We start from the raw sequence: 20880 nt of genomic DNA, 5'->3' as shown, positions 1-20880 counted from the left end.
ATGACAGTCCTAGTTAATGAATAGATGTGATTTCAGAATATTTTTTTATTCAATGTCTTTATTTTATTTTATTAGTCAATGTCTACAACTCTTATAAACAAATGAAATGCTGCACGTCCCAATATCATACCAAAAACCAACACACAACATCACAGCAAAACTATTCCCATCCCTTATATTAAGGATACTCCAGAAAAGATAACTAAAATTCTCAGCAAATATAATCTGCATGCTACTTTCAAACCATACAACCAAATAGCAACTTCAAGAATCAGTTTCATTCTCTTGCACAATGCAGAATGTATAAAGTTCTTTGTGCCAGCAACTTAGCTTGCTTTCGATAGATTGGTAGTTCTGTTAACATCGGCTGAAAACAAAAACTACATCTGTGGATATTCATATAGCAGGTCAAGAATGGCAGACCATGCTACAGACATCCCTTCATATACGATTAAGTGGAAGGAGACAACTGCGATGCATAGAAGTTGATATAGGTCTAAGAGACTCTTATTAGAATCAGCTGTGAAGCACTCCCCAAACCTCAACAAATACAGCTACTTTAATCTGCTAAAGATATTATTATTATTATTACAGGAAACTCCAAGGAGTCCTTAAACTCATCAAGGGAGGCCCTAACATCATGTCAAGAACAACTATTCAACATTCACACAGTATCTATCATACTTTGCCTGTAAACTCATTCACAGTCTTGGCACCCACAACAGACTCTGGCAGCTTATTCCACTCGTTCACCACTCTCCAAGTAAAAAACGTAGCTCTGACACCCTTGCTAACCACACTCTGGCCCAGTTTCCATGGATGGTCCCCCTAGTCCTCCCACCACCAGTCCTGTTCTCAAAAATATCCTCTGAATTAATCTTATAGAAGCCCTTCAGTAATTTGAACATCTCAATCATATCACTCCTTTTCCGCCTATCAACTAATTTCTGCAACCCACAAATCTTCAACCTGTTCTCATAAGATTAATTCCATAGACCTGCTATCATCTTGATCACTCATCTCTGGATTCTCTCCACCTTCTACCCATCAAGAAGAAACCGTGCCGCCCAGATCTGGGCACAGTAGTCAAGATTGGGTCTTATCAAGGCTCGATACAGAAGAACAATAACTTGCTTGTCTCTGCTTGTCAAAGTATGATTCAGTAATGAAGTAATCTGATGAGCTGATTTAGCCACTTTTGCAATGTGCCCCCTAAACTTCAACTCCCAATCCACCAACACTCCCAAATCCCTGGCCTCGTCAATCTCCTGGAGTATAGTTCCACCAATGTGGTATACTGCTGCTAATTTTTCACCTCAAAATGCATAACCTTACATTTTGCCACATTAAACTGACATCCATTCTCCTTAGCCCAGTCCTCCAAACTATCCAAATCATCCTGAAAATTTTGACATCATGTGCATTCACTATTGCTCTACCCAACTTTGCATCATCAGTAAACGAATGAACAGTTCCTCTCCAATCCTTTCCTATATCGTTAATGAACAAATTAAATAGCAGTGGTCTAAGAACAGAACCCTGTGGCCTCACAGGCTGTCTTTTGGACTCTACTCCTGAATAAACTACTCTCTGATATCTCTCCATCAACCACCCCTCTTATCCATCTTACCAACCCTATATCCATCCCCATATGCTGCAGTTTACTGATTAGAATTCCATGTGGTATCCTGTCAAAGGCTTTAGCAAGGTCCAGCAGAATCACTGTAAACCAATTATCCTTATCCAGTTCAGCCGTCACTGTGTTATAAAACGTGAGAAGTTACTGAGGCATGATCTACCCTTCACAAAACCATGCTATCCCCCATACAGTATCCCATTTTCATCTATCCATTCCAGTATTTTTCTCTTGACTACTCTCTCCAAGATCTTGACAACGACTCCTGATATGCTGATTGGTCGGTAATTTGCAACAGCAGTCTTGGAACCTCCTTTATGAAGTGGAACTATTTTACCCTCTTTCTTCCTTTTTACCCCCTTGGGACTAGCCCAGACCTGAGACTCAAATTAAACAAAATGGTCAAGGGTACTGACAATTCTTTAGCCACTTCACATATGACATGAGCTGGTATACCATCCGATCCCACAGAGAATTCACATTAAGGTTTTGTAATAGACCATTCACCTCTACTTCATTCACAAACAATTCCCATATAAGCTGTTGGTTCTTTCATTCCTGCAATATCACCACCTGGATGATATACTCTTGCAAAGTGCTCGCTCAGCAATTCCACTATATCAACTGATTCGGTTACCTCCCTACCATCGACATTCCTTAAAATCATTCTGCCGTATACATTTTTTCTTTTACTTGCAACATATCGAAAATACTGTTTGGGATTTTCTTTAGCTTGAATGGCTAATTCCCTTTCATAATCTGCTTTTGCTTTTCTTACCACACTTGTTACCCTTCTGGCCTGTGCTTTATACCGTTCGTGTGCCTGCAGGTCACCTTCCTCCTTAAATTCCCTCCACAGTTGTTTCCTTTTTTGCAGCTCAAGCTTAATGGTGTTATTCATCCATTTAACCCCTACTTGATTTACTATTCGGACTCTAGGTATACAGTCAGTCATTACCTCCTGCAAATGCTCCTTAACCACCTCTCATGCGCTATCAACATACCAGCCCTTGCAGTTTTACATGCCATGGCACTGAACCAAGCAATCTCCAAAGCTTATCATACTTACCACATGTGACCTGTCTTAATTGAAAATTAAGACAGGTCACATGTGGAATTATACCAGGCAAATTCCACACATTTAGCCACCTCCCAGGTCAAGACCCTATGATCACTCTCCTCAATTTATTAGCAGCGTGGTCATATTCATTACAGTCAAATTCTCAGATGCAATTACTAGGTCAAGCACTCTTGAACCCCTGGTGTTTTCCATTACATGCTGTCGCAGATAGTTATCCCTTAATAACTACATAAAATCCAATTCCTTTCTCCCATGTGTCCTCTCCTCCTTCCAATCAATGTAACCATTGTTGAAATCTCCCATAATAATTATTAGATATATGAAGAGCCAAAGGCTTCAATTCGGCGACATATGACTTGTTTAAGTTGTCCGGTCTGGGTAGTGACCTTCTCTCATAATGTTGAACAGAAATACAGCTCCTATGAGCTATGTTCACATTATGGGTAAATATCATGAATAGTGATCAGAGCTTGCTCCACCTTAGACATGAGTTGCCTCAGCTTGCACTACCGTTAGGGTCAGTTGCTGCAGTATCCAGGTATTTGCTTACGTTTGGAATCGCCGAACTTTATATAGTTTCTACTATATTCGGCATGAAACTCTTTGAGTTTCTTATTTGGCTAAGAAATGATATGGGATGTAATATTCCTTAACTTAACAAGTCATATGTCGCCGAATCTTCATATATCTAATAATTTATTAGGACACCTCTCGGCAATACTCATAGAAGGGTTGTAAGTTCTGTTTGCTACAAACTTGATATTAACTAGGTTTACCTACTCACTGATGAGACCTCAATAAAGGTTGAAACCAGTCTGGATAGTGACCTTCTCTCATAATGTTGAACAGAAATACAGCTCCTAGAAGCTAAGTTCACATTATGGGTAAATATCAAGAATAGTGATCGGAGCTTGCTCCACCTTACACATGAGTTGCCTAAGCTTGCACTACCTTTAGGGTCAGTTGCTGCAGTATCCAGGTATTTGCTTACGCTTGGAATCGCCGAACTTTATATAGTTTCTACTATATTCGGCATGAAACTCTTTGAGTTTCTTATTCGGCTAAGAAACGATATGGGATGTAATATTCCTTAACTTAAACTCCCATAATAATTACCCTCCTTCCACTCATTGTGTCTATTTGCTTATGCATACTATCTCCATCATCTATTCCATCACCTGGTCTATAGCAGCACCCAACTGTATATTTTGTTCTGCTAGTCTCAATCTCACACCAAATAGCTTCAAATGTGCTCTATCCTGCAGTTCAACTTCTATTCTCCTTGGCTGCAGTTCATCAGCTATCATCAATAACACTCCTCCCCCCATTTTATTCTCTCTTCCCCTCCTGAACATGGGAGACAGTCATTCTAAGATTTCATGTTGAGTTTAACCAGCTCCTAGAGGGGTACCTTTTTAGGATGTTACTTCCTAATAGGTATCCTTTAGTTCAATGTTTCTCAGCCTTTCTAAGCCCAAGGACTAGTAAAATGCCTAAAGCAATTCTACGGACCACTAAGTTACGTAATTTTTTTTTTAAAAAACTTAAGTGGGGATTACCAACATTTGGGAAAAAACTGTGCCATTTATAACATAATAAATCTAAAAGCATGTTTTGAATACATATGGAAACATAATTAATTAAATTGGAAGTAAACAATTAAAAGTGTATTATCATTGAAACAAAGTTTTAATTTTTATTAAACAAATAAATAATATGATATAATTATGTTATTACTTACTTCTAATGAGATGGTTCAGCTTCTTGGCCCTTGCAGAGTTGCTGGATATCTGGCTCAATATTGCTCAACTTTAATCAAAAATCGGCACACACACTAAGACGATTTCTGTATATTGTTATCATTTGATTAAAATCCTTTCTCACAAAGACGGGTTGCAGAAAACTGCATGACAATTTTAAATGTTTCTTCAGATAATTTGAGAAATTCACTGCTTACTGAAGGAGAGATCCAGAATCGAGCCAAACCAAGATCACAGAATTGCATTTTAATTGCCCTCTCTCACTTGAAAGCTCAATTAACTGTTGTTTTTTCGATAATGAAAGGTCGTTCTTGTGACTGTAAGCCTGAAATGGATCGCGAAATTTCTTATAAAAGTTATTTGGAAAATATGTTTCAGAATTCTGAGGTGCTCACAAACCCTTTCCAGAAATCAACAAAAATATCATTTATTTTCCACTAAAAAGGATTCCAATGTTGGAAAAGGTGAAACTGTCAGTCTTTTACATAACTAATCCATAACAGAAGTTTTTTTCTTGAATGCCTTCATTTTGTTGTAGGCATCAAGAGCAGTTGAAGAATTTCCCTAAAGGGATAGATTTAGTTCATTTAATTTCAAAAAAATGCCTGAAAGATAAGATGGTGTTGATACCCATGCTTCGTCAACAAGGAGTGATGCAAAATCAGAATTATGTTCATTTACAAACAATAAATCTTCGTGTCTTAATTGAAATAACCATGTTAGTACTTTGCCCCTGGAAACCCAGCGAATTTCAGAATGAAGCAAAAGTTGTATATATTCACTGCCCATTTATCACAGAGTACTAAAAATAACCTGTTATTTAAAGATCAAGCCTTGATAAAATTAACTAGCTTTACAGCATTGTTTAGCACAGTTTTAAATTCTGGTGGCATTCCTCTGGAGGCTAACACTTCCCTATGTATGAAACAATGTACCCAATTTATATCTACTTCCTTGATATAAAGCTACTTCCTTGACCTTAGAAACAACCCCACTATGCCTGCCTGCCTGTAAGGGCACGAGCTCCATCCGAACAGAAGCCCATACATTTTTCCCCTCTGGATCCCTTTGTACATTATGTAATTATTGAGAGTGTGAAATATTTGTTCTCCAGTTGTTCGTGAGGACAAAGTTCTACAAAACAGAATATCGTCATGAATGTTGTTAGCATGTGCATATTAACTGTACATCATTTGTAACATCAGCAGTCTCATCTATTTGTAACACATAATAAGGGCTCTTCTTAATTCTTTCAATTAACTGAGATTCTACATCACCTGCCATATCATTAATTCTGCGACTGACAGTGTCATTTGAAAGAGGAATCAAATCAACATCTTTTAGTAACTATGTTGCCAAACATAGTTTTTACCACATCTTTTATAGCTGGAAGTAGTAAATTTTTCCCGATAGAATGAGGTTTCCCTATTTTTGTTATGCGCAAACTTAAAAGATAGGATGCTTCCAGTACCTTGCTTTTAATCAAACCCATGGTCGAAACTATATCTTTCCCATGATTTCTCTAAGCATAGCTGAAAAAATTCAACTGGTTTATTTTTCACATCACAATGTTTAGTTTCTAAATGTCGTAGGAGTTTCGCAGGTTTCATGCACTCATTCAACAACACTTCATAACACAAAACACATTGAGATTTCTGTTCACTTTCTTCTCCACAACAAGTAAACCCAAATTCCTAATACGAACTCTTATATTTCCTACTGTGTTTTTTTCTTTGAACTGCTTGTTTCTTCTACTTTAATAGTATCAGATTTACTCACTGTTACAACGTGTATCACAATTAGGGTTAGCATCACCTGTTTCATTTGCTTTGCTTTTCAAAAGTCCTAGTTCTAAGCCACTTTTCCATTATTAAAAAATCTCAAGTTGAGTGGAGAACCTCACATTTCTCTAACATAATCTCACCAATATAATACAACATTGGATATCTAATCACACCAAAGTGCATGACTTTACATCCATTTTCCCATGTCCACAATTCCAGCCTATTCAAATCATTCTGCAAGTACTGCATATCAGCAGCATTCCTGATTACCCTACCTATCTTTGCAGCATCAGCAAATAGCTGTATGTCACTTATCAAATCCTTCCCAATGTCATTATGTATAGATTGAATAACAATAGACCAAGAACTCATCCTTGTGGTACACCACTGGTTACCTTAAATCTTGCAGACTCATATTTCCCATATACCACTTTTTGATATCTGTCAGTCAGCCGTCCTCTTATCCACACTAATATTTTATAATCTAATCCCATATTCTCCAATTTATGCAACAGTCTTTCACGCTGTATTCTGTATTCTAAAATAAATCAAAAAATGACAAAAGTGACATTAAAACTGAAAATAAAGATATTCTAAATGTCTGGAGTAATTATTTTGAAAGACTGTTAAATGAACCAAGCAGTAACAGAACTGTACAAGAAAATTTTCAAGAGGAATGCAAATAGGAGTACATATCAATACCTGAGGTAGAAAAAGTCATCAAAACTTGAAATGTGGAAAGGCAGCCAGAGTAAATGATATTCAACCAGAAATGCTTAATTATGGAGGTATAAAATTTATGCAGTGGCTACACTGCATAATTTAGATGGCCTAGACAGAAGGTCGAATTCCCAATGATTGGAGTAGAGCTCTCATATCACATATCTATAAAAAGGGAATAAAACTGAATGTGAGGATTACAGAGGAATTTCAATACTAAGTGTTGAAATTCCTCTGTAGATTTATGCAAGCATACTTGAAAAGAGGTGGAGAGAAAAATTGTGGAAGAGAAACTTGGAGAAGAGCAAGCTGGGTTCAGACCAATAAAGGTTGTCAAGATCAGATTTTGACTTTAAGACAAATAGTTGAGAAATTGTGGGAATATGACAAGGATCTGTACTTTTAAGTTTTGTAGATCTGGAAAAGGAATATGACAAAGTGCCCAGAGAAACGCTTTTCAAAACACTTCAATTGTACGGGGTTAATGGAACATATACAGCGCAATACATAGTTATATTTAAGTTGGCAATCAGCAGTCAGAATCTAAGGAAATACAGGAAGATGGTTTGATGCAAAATCAGGGTAAGGCACATTATCTCCACTCTTATTCATCATTTATATGGATCAGATTATGAAGAAAAGTGGTATTAAACCTGATATTAGAATTGGACATGTCAAACTTAGTGCTTTTCTTTATGCTGATGATGTTGTGCTCCTAAACGCATCTAGTGCAAGTCTCCAGGATTCTCTAACTAAACTGAATAACAGTTATAACAAGTTTGGTATGAAAATCAGCAAAAAAAAGACCAAAACTAGGAAAATAGGCAAGAACAACTCTATAGAAAGTAAAATATTTCAGCTATTTAGGCACAGTTTTTAGTGAAGATATCAAGTTAGATCTGGAAAAAGACAACAGAATAAGCAAAGCTGGTATGGTGGGTAGCCAGCTGAATAAATGCATATGGAATAAGAGAGAAATTAGCCAAAACACCAAACTAGCAGTATAAAAAACAAGTGTTCAAACTTATTTTAAGTTATGGATCTGAGAGTTAGGTTAGAAATACAGCACTTAATCAAAGACTGGATATCACAGATAGGAGGGATCTGAGAAAAATTAGGAGAATGACCCGATGGCATCAATAACAGAATCATATTAAAAATGAAGATATTAGAAAGAAAGTTGACATTATTAGCATTCAAGAATGTGTAAGCAGAACTAATCTAAGGTGGTATGGCCATTTAAATAGACTGGGTGAGGTAAGGTTATCAAAACAGGTGTTTGATGCCAAGATGAAAGGAAAGAGACCCAGGTCTAAATGTACTGATTCAGTCAGAACTGCTTTAGAAGAATGAAATGTTAGATATGACAGTATCGGAGTGTTCATAAGTAACAGACTAATTTGGAGGAAAATTGCAGATAGGAGATTAATAATAATGTAAACTTAATCATGTAGTGCTGTCATAATAGCCTGAACAACCCTTGAGTGTACATATCAGGAAATTTATGATGATAATGATGCAAATATTTAAAAATCAATACCTTTATACTTATCTGTGTTTGAAATAAATATCATTATAAACTGTCCAAATTCTATCTGCCAGAAAAGGAGTATGCTGATGTTATTAATATTTTAAAAGGGGAAACGGTCAACTGGGCGATGGCCAAGTGGGCGACGGAATAAAAGATCAAATATGCAGTTCTATTCTGTTGATCTATTACCAGGTAAAAATGAGTTAAAAGAACAGTATAAACAAAAAAATTGAAAAATCTCACTTATAATTAAGTTTATTTAAGTTTATTTTTATTGTGTAGAACTAAGAATTGTATAGAAGTTATACTGAAATTTCCCATAGAATTATGGTATAAACATAAAATTTGAAAAATCTCGCTTATAATTAAGTTTATTTTTATTGTGTGAAGATGTATTTCTGAGCTTCACTGCATAAGGTCTCTTCTTTGGCAATTTATCATTTGTGCATTTTGTGTGTGGTTATTTAGTTCAATATGCATTCGCAAGATATTTTGACTTCTATTAAACAGCAACACTAGTTGTTTGTTTATTACAACATTTCCAATATTTGTGTCAACATTACAGTTACCACGTGCAAAGATCAACTCTAAGTAAATAAAAGGTATGTATTCAAAATTTATAATCTTAATCGCATACTAAATTGTATACGTAACATCTAAATTAATTTAAATAAATTTCAAACTCTTGATTATCTCTCAAATGAAACAAACTGCTAAGTACAATTATTATGATGAATCTTTTATTTGTGTCCCAACAAGTGAAAAATAGTACTGAAAAAATTCTTAATTATACCAATAGTGAAAACTTTTGTTAAATTTTATTTTTATATTTATATTTTTTGTTTCTATTCTTCAGAAATGGATAATTCAAGATTATTAAGTCAAAGAGACAAGGGAAAATATGCTTGGAATAGGTATCTTTATGTTAAAGACAAGATTGATAAGAAAGGTTCAATTCAATTTTGGTGATGTGAAAATAAAAACAAAGGATGCAAAGGTAGAATCTGGACAAGTGTCAGTGATGTATCACTAATTTCTGAAAAACAGGAACATACATGTAGCAGTTCTGGAAATGTGAACAGAATAATAACGCAAGAAGTTAATAAAACAGCCAAAAAATTAGCGGATATGACAATGAGCAACCCATCACAAATCAGAACTCAAGTTCTACAAAATGTTCCTTCCACGGTAGAAGGAATGTTTCCAAATCATAGCAGTCTGTGCAGAAATATTCAAAGAAGAAGATTAAAAAATTTAAAAGTCCCAATCAATCCTGATTCTAGGGAAACAATAATTATTCCTGAAGAATACTTAAATTATGAATTCAGTCCATCATAATTTGAAAGTTTTTTATTGGGTGATTCTGGATCAGAAGAGGTCGACCCAATGAGAATATTAATTTTTGGTCATGAAAGCCATGCAGTGTGGAGCCAAAGCATGAATGAATTATTTATGGATGGCACATTTTTACTTTCTCCCCCTCTTTTTGCTCAAATTTTTGTTATTTTGGCTACAAAGGATGGAGGTCCTGTTTTCCCTGTTTTATATTGTTTACTACCTAATAAGACTCTTGAAACATATACAAAATTATTTTATATGATACATGAAACGTGGGCATTACTAGATCCTGAAAATATAAATGTTGATTTTGAAATTCCCATTCATCAAGCGTTACATATAGTGTTTCCACAATCTAGCATAAATGGTTGCTTTTTTCATCTCGTACAAAATCTTCGTAAGCATTTAGCTTCACGCAGTCTTTTGACCAGATATAATTCTGATGCTCAATTCGCTTTAAATTCAAAAATGATTACTTCGCTTGCTTTTGTTCCAGAACAAGTTATTATTTACGCTATTTCTGAACTTGAGACTCATTTATCCAATGAATTTGAACCAATTTTAGAATGTTTACAAACACATACATAAGTCGTCTAAGGAATAACAGAACCAGGGCTTAACCGATTTTTTCCTCAAACGTTTGGTCTGTGTACCAAAGAACAATAAATGGAAGCAATAGAACAAATAATTTTGCGGAAGCCAGTCATCGAAAACTTCAATTGAGCTTTGGCAGCAGCGCAAGTCATCCAAATTTATGGATTTTTATAAATGGACTATAAAAAATTCAAAAAACATATGATGTTGATTATGAAAGAGCAGTAGCAGGTTTTCGACATCAGCACAAATGTAGACATTACGATGAAGGTGACCAAACAATTTTGAAAAAAGTTATTAATTACGATAGGGAAAATATAATAGAATATTTACGTAGTATTGCATATAACTATAATATGAATTAATAAATTTAACAAAATTGTTTTGAATTTCATATACTTTTTTGTTTAATGTATATATGTAACGTGTAAATATGTTTGTTAATTACAAAATAATATTAATAAATGAATTTATAAAAACTATCTTTTTTCTTTATTTTAATATTGTGCAATTATACCTTTTCATTTTAAAATCATTTTCGGACCACTCTTTTTAACCATCTCTTTCTTAAACAATCCTACAAATTTTGATATACGATATAAACAAAAATATATACCATAAATATTTATTAACTAGCTGACTCATTTTTTTTTGTATGGGAAATTTCAATATAACTTCTATACAATTCATAATTCTACACTATAAAAATAAACTTAATTCTAAGCGAGATTTTTCAAATTTTATGTTTATACCGTTCTTGTTTCTCAAAAAAATATTTAAATTTACCTGGTAATAGATCAACAGAATAGAATTGCATATTTGATCTTTTATTCAGTCACCCACTTGTCGTGTACCCTTTTAAAAGGGGGTAGTATTGATAGTTTAGGAAATACTGCTCTAGAAAATGCCCTTCTCCATTTTAACCAGTATAGAGACAAAACTTCTCAGTTTTTTATGTCATCGTCACATTTCTTCATAATGGTCTTCATCCTTATCCTTGAATATTATTCTCGAACAATTTTTTTGCCCTCCTTTTATTCTTTAACCCTCCTTTAGTTCTGAGAAATTCTGTTTTGGAGATGGGTAGCTGGCATATGGATGACATGATAACTAATCCTGCAAAGTTGGTGGCAGATTATCATCTCCTAAATACTCATGTAGTCAAAATGCTGTTATTAGTTAACTTTAAAGATTTTTCAAAAGCAACAGTGGTATTTTTTGTTTTGTTTTTGGTTTTTCAGTGTGTACAGTAAAATGTTTTCTTGTTGTTTCAGCATGGATGCCGTATAAATTAAAGACCAGTTTTCTCAAAAGTCCAAAAACTGCACTGGTGCATTTCAAATGGCACTCAATTTCATGAATGGCAAAATTTGCTGAGAGATAAGTGACAAGGTTGAGTAAAAGATTGATATTTTCCAGGGCTATTCTATCCACCTGAATGAGTGGTACTTGCAAAAAATTAACTGGAACTGGTTGGTGAATACTTGCATCTTTTTTGACAGTTGTACCTTTCATCAACATCTTTGAAAATATCATAATTATAGTATTTCATAGAATACTGACTTATAAAACAAAACTGAAACCGCAGTTATAATATGGCATAGCCTGCAGAGTAAAATATACCATCATACTGATAAATCATTTATGTTACTAAATCATTACCTGAAAATATGCTAATTCAGTCATGAATAGTTCAGGAATAATATGAAGAGTTGTTCCTAATGCCAATAACAGTTCAAATTTGTGAAGAGACCTTTTGTAATAACTATGGAATCCTAAACACCATATCTTGAATATGACTTCAAGATCAAAAAAGAGTGTGAAGCCAACCTATGACAAACAGTAAGAAAATGCATGTTAAATATCAAATGGATAACATTTAATGATTGACACATTATAATTCATTAAAGTGAGGAATCATCGGTATGGGAGAGCAAATAATTCACACAATTACAAAGTTTAGGTCTATTTTGAATAACATATAAATACCTTATAGCACAGCTTGTTCATTTGTAACAGTGGTTTGTGATAAAATGTGGTATTTTAAATCTTTACTAACCTTTACAAATTTTCTTAAACCTTAAGCAAAATGATGGTAAAATTGAATGAAAGGCATGCTAGGTAGGGCATTGTCCAATTAAACAAGGCTGACACTGTTTTCATTAAGGAACATATATTAACTATGGACACAAACTCAAACTCAGCTGTGAATATAGCACAATCAAACAAAGGAGAAAGAAGTGGAATTCACAAAAGTATTAGAGAAATAATACTTTTGTGAATATAACTGATATTATCAAAAGAAAGAGGACTAAAACAGGTGAAACTGCTAAATAAATAGCATTGTCGTGTAATAATAAGAATATGGTTACCAGTAATGATAATAGGAAAAGAAAGTATTAGCAATAGTATTCAACACTAAATATAAAGATGCATTTTTAAAGACAAGAAATTGCAAACAGAGTGATGAGAGCAAACATAAAAATGGGAAATTGGGTAATGACAGCTATTTGTGACCCAAATTCACCCAAAAAAAATGATGGGGAATGGGAGGATGCACAGTCATTTTCTAGGAAGGTAGTAAACATGACACAGCTTAGAGCAGGGCCATGAAATAAGAATTCACAAGGGAAAGATGTTATGGGAAATAAGCAAAGGTGTTTGCAGAAAACACTATCAGACTCCACACCTAGGGTGAGGAGGATAAACCATCTGAGTTAAATTCTTTCTTCTTTCAGTTAAATCAATGAGTAGCATTATTAAGCAGGGCTGCATAAAAAAGAAAACTGTAGAAGTAATATAAAGAAAAGATGATCAGCATGTTCATGAGCAACATAAAGTGCATGCCAAAAAAGTAATTAGGATATTAACATAGTATGGAAAGCAAAATCGGATTATGACAGGAAATTAGCTAAGCAAGCCTAAGAAATTCCGAATAGTTATTTTGCTACTTAGCAAGTAACAGGAAGAATGATTATGGAAGATTCCTGCATTAGCATTGATTAACTTTAATCAATGCTAAAGCAGGAATGTGAGGGAGGCAGAGGAAATTGTTTTACTGACTGATCCTCTTGCAAAGATACATTCATCCAGGTGAAGATATTACAGCTGCCAATGTGTTAGAGACCAATAGGAGAAAAGAGAAAAAATACACTTGTCTGTTCATTTGTGAAGAGTGAGAATTTTTAGTTATGAATAAATAACCAGAACAGGAGTCATAAGTTTAATCATCAGTTCTATTTTTGCAATACTAATTCTGTAGAATGTTTAAAGTGATAAATATTTTGTATTTTTACTTCACTTATTGCAGCTGCTGGGGAATGCCATTGATTATAAACTGTTTTATGATAACGACTGAATTTGTCAAAATGGAAATCAATCGATAAGAGGATACGCATACAGAGATGATAAAAATATTTAAAGAGAACTCAGCCATAATTTCATACCTGAATTCTCTTTAAATAATGTTCATATTATCTATTAATTTTATTTTATATTTTTATTGTAATACAAAACAAAAATAATACTTTTCAAATGCTAACCCCCCAGTTGCTACTGCAAGCATGTGTAGACAGGAAAGGAATGGGATGAACTGGGATCAAGAGGAAACAGTTGTAATTGAAGAGGGTTCTAAAATGAATAAGCAGAAAGGGAAATGACCCCAGTTGAGCATGCAAAGATAACATCGAATGAGTGGTATCAGTGGAACTAGCTGTAGATCCAGGAATGAGCTGTTGTGTTTGTATACAAATTCTAGAAGTGTAAGAAACAAGGCAGATGAAATGGTTGCACTGATAGAGTCTGTTCACCCAAAAATTGTTGGAATAAGTGAGACATCAGCAGATGAGGATGACATCCTGACAGGAATAGAGATGGAAGGATGTTTCGTGTGGATAGAAAGGATAAAAAGTGGGGATTTTCAAGAACTATCTAGTAGGTGCAATGTCTAAATGTATTCCAAGGGTGAGAATGTTAAATAAGGTAGGTGTGAAATGGGGTGAATAAAGAGATTAAGTATGTGATACAGAGAAAAAGGGCATCATAGAGGCAGCATAACAAAAGTGGAAATAATCAATTCCATGAGGTCTACAAAGACCATACAAGGTGGGTGACTTGTTTGGTAAGGGGGGTAGCAAAAGTGAGGTATGAACAGCAGCTAGCTAATGAAGCCAAAAAGAATCCTATGGAGTTCTTTTGATATGCAGCCAGCAAAAGAAAGAATGATTATGGAAGGATGACACTGATTGGAGAAAATGGTATAAAGACAACTGTTGTGGAAGATGTGGTGGAGATACTTAATCAACAGTTCATAAAGGTTTTTCAATCTTGTGCATGTGACTTCATGGAGAGATTGAGAGTAGTTGATGATGGGGAGGAGAGAGAGAGAGAGAGAGAGAGAGAGACTGACTGTAAGTGAGCAAGAGGTGTATGGCAAGTTGAGCAAACTATGTTAATAAGACTGTGGGGGCTTCACAATATACCACCATATATTCTGAAGGAATGTGACAGGAAGTTGACGCCGGCCTATTTTTTTAATACCACATATTTTTTTAATACGAGTCTTGCACTGGATCAAGTTCCTAAGGACTGGAAGGAGGGCAAGATTGTGCCACTTCATAAAGGAGGTGATAGAACTCAAAAATCAAACTATAGGCCTATCTGTATATCAGGTGTTGTAGTTAAGTTGTTGGAGAAGCTTGTGAGAACTAGGATCCAGAATTTGGTTGACAACAATGGTATTATCTTTGATGGACAGCATGGATTTGCTAAAGGGAGGCCATGTTTTAGTAGTCTACTTACTTATTACAATAAGGTAACTGCTTCCTTGGACAGAGGAGAAGGATTCACAGTAATATACTTAGATTTCGCAAAGGCTTTTGATAGATTAACGAATGATAAATTGATAGTCAAACTAGAGCAGATGGGATTGGATATTAGACTGGTACACTGGATTGGAGACTGGCTATCTGATAGGTATCAACAAGTTGTGTATGGGGGAGCAATATCCAGGAAAATGAACATCACTAGTGGTGTGCCTAGAGGGTCTGTTTCAGGGTCATTACTATTTAACTTGTATATTAATGATATTGGTGAAGATTTGGATGGAGATATTCAGTTGTTTGCAGATGATGCAAAGTTGGAATGAAGCATGAAGAGTAGAGAAGATGTTGTGGCCTTACAAGAAGACTTGAATAAATTGAGTGATTGGGCACGGAAATGGGGACGCGAGTTCAATGTTGCAAAATATAAGGTTTTAAAATTTGGAAAACAAAGATGAGATGCAGAATTTATGCTTGGTAAGGATATATTGTCAGAGGTGGAGGAAATAAGAGATCTGCGGGTGATAATGGATAAGGATCTGAAATTTAGGGGACACATAGCCAAAATTGTGAAGACAACATGATAGCTTCTGGGAATTGTTAGATCCTGAATGAAGGAATCTTGCAAAGAAATCATTCATTCAGGGTCTAACATACTAAACTACACAAACAAAGAGAAATATCTGCATATCAGCTGAAATTAAAGTGAAACTTCTTCACATATGTATAAAATTGCATTTTATTTTATGTACCATGTATTTTAATCTATTGTGATCATATCAAGATCGAATTAGAGATTGTCTTAAAAAAGGAATTCGTTAATATTATTTAAGCCTCACTTTAGCTGTATAGAATGATTGTGAGTCACCAGATAGATATTAAGTAACAATTCATAGAAGGTATACAACTACACATGTCCAGCGTATAGCCGGAGGCAGTAGCATACGTGGAAAGTACTTCGGCACTAATTCCGTGAATACAAGAGTATAACAGCAAAGGGGAGAGCAAGGGATGAACCCAAGGGGAGAAAAATATAGGTCGTGTGAAAAGGGGACTCTGAAAAAGAGGGCACTCGAATGAAGAATATAAGGAAATGAGTGCCATATCGGATCTTTCTTGTCTTATCGTTTTTTCCTGGTTCCTGGTTCGGAAGTTAGCCGGTGGTTCGAGTAAGTGGGATGAAGCGTCAGTGCTACGATGTCAGAGGTGAGCTTTCCTGAGCATGTTGTAGGATCCCACGCAGAGCTGAAGGTGAAATTTTCCAGCCCTAGCAAAATAGAGCCCTCGCTGAAGAGTCCCATCAAGAGGAATAGAGATGTTTCCTGAGACACAAAGAATCGAGTCCGTGATCGGCAGTAATTATGAAGATAGCTTAGCCCCTAAGCTGGCGTAAGGACAGCCAATAGACAAGAGGTAACCAGACATACACGTGGTGCTGAAGGACGTTGGAAAAGATTCGGTAAAGTAGAATTAATCTATTTTGTGTTTAGAATTCCTTAGAAAAGAGGAAATTACTTCTGAATGTAAATTATGAACATTATTCTAAAGTACTTTGTGGACAGACTCTAATTAGATAGTTAGCCTCCTTTTGAGAATAAGAAGCATTGTTTGAAAGAGGTCTTTTGTGTTGTATGTACTTGATTTGACATAACGAGATTAGGACTGTAGACTTATAGTAACTGAATAACATTAGAATGTTAGTTATATTATCTTATGAACAGCTTGCAGAAGGGAATTTTAGCTTAAACCCATTTATCAGTCACTGTGTCTTACATGCTTTATAACCTTTGATTAAAATTTAAAGTGTGTTGATCTTTTAACTCGAGTTTCCTTATTTAGTATTGAGATAAATTAAATGCCTGTATTTCTTTAGTGTATTTTGCTTTGATATTCCAATAAACATGATTTATTTACCTATACCTGAGTCATGCCTGATTATGATTCCGAATTACCACTTATAAAAATAGAACCTCTTTTGGCAGGAAGGAATTAGAAAGTGTATATAATTATAGATTTAGGACCGACTGCAGTCTGAATCTATACAGCCATATTAAAGTAAAATATAGTATAAGAACACCTCAGAATCTAGTATTGTCTCCCTGGGTAAGGATCTTTTCTGCTATAGGATAATGGCTGGCACAGCATAATATAAATTTGCCAGTATCCAAAGAGGAAACAATCCTATATGTAAGTATATATTAGGCCCGATATCGGAAGAATAAAATAGCAATTGAAGGATAGAAAAGGAAGATATAAAATAAGAAAAACAACAACATAACAGAATGATGCAGATGACACTGACTTGCAGAATTAGGGAGATTCTTGTTCCATTGTATAAGGCTTTGATTAGGCCAAACATGAACTATTGTGCCCAGATTTAGTCACCTGGTTTTCAGAAGGACGAAGAGATGTTGGAAAGGGTCCAGAGGCAACTGACTAAGATAGTTTCTAACCTCTGGAATGTCGAATATGAGGAAAGATTGAGAAGATGCAATTTGCAGAGTCTGGTAGACAGGAGGAAGAGGGGGGATACGATAGAGACCTACAAGTTAGTAAGCGATTATTATAGGATCAATGTTGGAAAGGTTCTACAGAAAATAGTGGGAGATCAGGGGAGAACCAGAAGTCATCCCTGGAAACTGTATAAAGAGGGTGTGAGAAGCAGGTTTTTTTCATGTAGAGTTGTGAATGATTGGAATGCTTTGCCTGAGAGTGTGGTGTCTACAGAGAAATTTAAAGCATGGTATGATGAGCTGTGTGCATGATAAAAGGACCTCCCAGATGAGTCTTTGATTCCATGGGGTTTTAGGTAATAATCAGGGGCAGCTCGTGCATAGGCACTGCGGAACTGCAGCATCCCCAATTTTTCTCGATATATAAATATATTTATTAATTTATTTTATATTTGCTTGTAATATTTAATTTTATCATAAACAATACTATACAATTCTCTTATTTTGTATAAAAAATAAATAAAAATCCATCTTGTAGCACTTAGGAGGGCGAAGGACGCTAGCAGCACTGAGTTTACCATAGTGTCATATTGCTATGCATGCAAGCATATGCATGTCATAGTGAGATGCAAGCTATTAGCATAATGCGGCGCTGTCACATTACGCTAATGTGACAGCGCCGCAAAAAGTTGATCGCACAGTTCAACTGTTGTTTATGTGCAATTTTCACCAGCAGTAGAGGTGTTCGTAGTGCTTATAGTGTTTACTCTGTCTCTTTAAATATTTGGACATTACAATTAAAGACATAACATTTGTTATAGTTTTTATTTTAGAACATTATTGGGGTTATTGACAATTATGACCTCAGAAATGCAAAGTATTCTTTCTCTAAATATTTAGTAGCTGCTAAATTATTTAACAAGGATAAATTAGCTAATTTTAAGAATAAATTGTCTACAGAAGAAATAAAATTGACCACCGAAGCATATCCTATGATCAACAAAGAATAACTTAAAATTGGACGTCGAGTATTCTACAGTAGACCCGATTAATTTACAATATGAATTTACAATAATCATGCATGATTATTGTAAATTAATTGACTTTTAAGTAATTTTGAATTATACCAAACTGTATACTTTTATCGATAATAAACAATATTTTTTTGCGTTTAATTTTTTTTTAAAATTTTTACCATTATTTTGATATTTTATCCAAACACATATACACTGTACTTATATATACCTCCACGATTTCAAGTCATGAGCCACCACTGGTAATAATAATAATAATGTGAAACATCAACAGCCCAATTCATCCATAATGTTTAGGATTCCAGGAGAATTCAGTAATGTAGTTAATATTGTGTGTGTGGGCCTAACAGTTTTATTTCACTTGGAATTTTAATGTTGATTTTGAATGTTTCTAGCCACGACATTTGTTTATAATATCACAGAAACTTTTTGACTCTATTTTCATGGAAGTTATTCAAGACATATGCATTAGAACCAAAAACGCATGCGAATATTATTATTATTATTATCCCAGAGTCAAAGATTCATTGCAGGAGGATCCTATGTCATGCACACACTATTCCTCTGTAGACACCTCATGTAAATGTATTCCAATCACTCACCACTTTCCATTCAAAAATGGAAAGAAGGGCTGAAAAAAGAAAGAAGCAGGTGATCTGAAGGAGTAATAAAGACTGACCAAACAAACAAGAAAAACAAGTTCAGAAGAAAATTGTATGGAGACTCGATGATCAGAGGAGTACTCAACAAAAAGGCAAAATAGTCTTTCCTGGGTGCAAAAATTAGTGATATTCGCCACACCATCCAGATGCTAAAAAGGTAAACCCAAGAAAATGATTGTCTTGGTTAGTACAAATGATTTGAGAGGCGAGAAGCATTCTATGAGGAAGGATGTAAAGGAGTTGTTAGAAGAGGCAAAACTGAAGAGCGACAAAGTGAAGATTCTAAGTCGCCTACTTTGCTATGATAAACGTGAACTGAGAAGGAGGACACTGATAACCAATGAGTCTATACGTAGAGTGGTCTCTGTTTGACAAAAAGGAGGATTTGTACAATGATGATGGAGTGGATCTAAATGGTTTGATATTGAATGTCTGGAGAGAGTTTTGTTCACCGAGCTGAAGTGCAAATTCAGAGAAACATAAGCAATTAGGGTAGAAGCAGGCGAGTCTGTGTGAAGTGAGAATGACCAAGTGAGGAATCCATGTCTTTCAAGCAAAAATATTGAATAGGGTAGTCAATTCAGAAAGTAAAGGTGGGTGGGAGACTAAAGGGATTTTGCAGTTTCTACATATTAATGCCAGAAGTATCAGGAAGAACCTCAATACTCAGTCGGTACAGACGAAGCCCTTTAGTCGGAAAGAGCTGGATTCAATTCCCATCCATGGCGTAAGGAACCTTTATCTGGGCTCTTTTGACTAAAGGTGAGTGAGCTGGTCTCATATGGAGAGGGTTTTTTTCACCAGGAAACTCTGGTTTTTCATCCCTCAGAACAGGCAAACCGTCCTGCGAACACACACACACACACACATGGATCTATAGTCAATAATACATATGTAAAATCCCTCATTAGGAGGGCTCAACCAGTCCTAAGGGAAAGATGAAGAAAACTGGTGGGGGAGTTTCACATAACAACAACAACAGAAGTATCAGGAACAAGAGGAAGGAGTCGTTGGCATTGGTTAGTGTAACCTCATCAAAAGTTATAGGCATTAGTGAGACTTAGCTAACAGCAGATGATCTAGTTACAGGGATTGAATGTGAAGGATTTGGTATTTTCAGAGAAGACAGAGAAGATCAGATGGGGGTAGGAGTACTGCTGATCACAGCAGATGAATTGCAACCAAAAAGAACAGGAGACAGGCGGGGGGGGGGTTAAGGTTCATTTTTGATAATGTTTCACCTTATCAAAAATGAACCTTATATCATTTTTGAATAGATTTTTGATAAGATTTCATCTTATCAAAAATGAAACCTCATTGAAACCTTATTAAAAATGAAACCTCAGTGAAACCTTATCAAAATGAACCAATAGGAGGCGAATATATGGACGTTTTGAGTGTTCGTCGCTCCTATAAGGTTCGGCTAGGGTAACTCATAGTATGGCAGCGAGTGTATTCCCGCAAGCT

General features: G+C 35.2%; 1 protein-coding gene across 1 annotated transcript in view; it reads right to left on the bottom strand.

Annotated features, from left to right (window-relative positions):
* Positions 1-20880, bottom strand: part of na (sodium leak channel non-selective protein na) — a 1005813-nt gene that overhangs the window by 629822 nt on the left and 355111 nt on the right. Inside the window, exon 13 of the mRNA XM_090411658.1 lies at positions 12107-12274. Coding sequence (XP_090267784.1) covers positions 12107-12274 — 168 coding nt within the window. The remainder of the gene's footprint in view (positions 1-12106; positions 12275-20880) is intronic.

The sequence above is a fragment of the Typopeltis vanoorti genome, chromosome 21 (genome assembly GCF_054136105.1).
Source record: "Typopeltis vanoorti isolate ZY-2024b chromosome 21, IOZ_Tvanoo_1.0, whole genome shotgun sequence".
NCBI classification, from domain to species: domain Eukaryota; kingdom Metazoa; phylum Arthropoda; class Arachnida; order Uropygi; family Thelyphonidae; genus Typopeltis; species Typopeltis vanoorti.
Note: the sequence above shows the minus strand (reverse complement) of the source record. Positions and strands in the feature narration are given on the sequence as shown.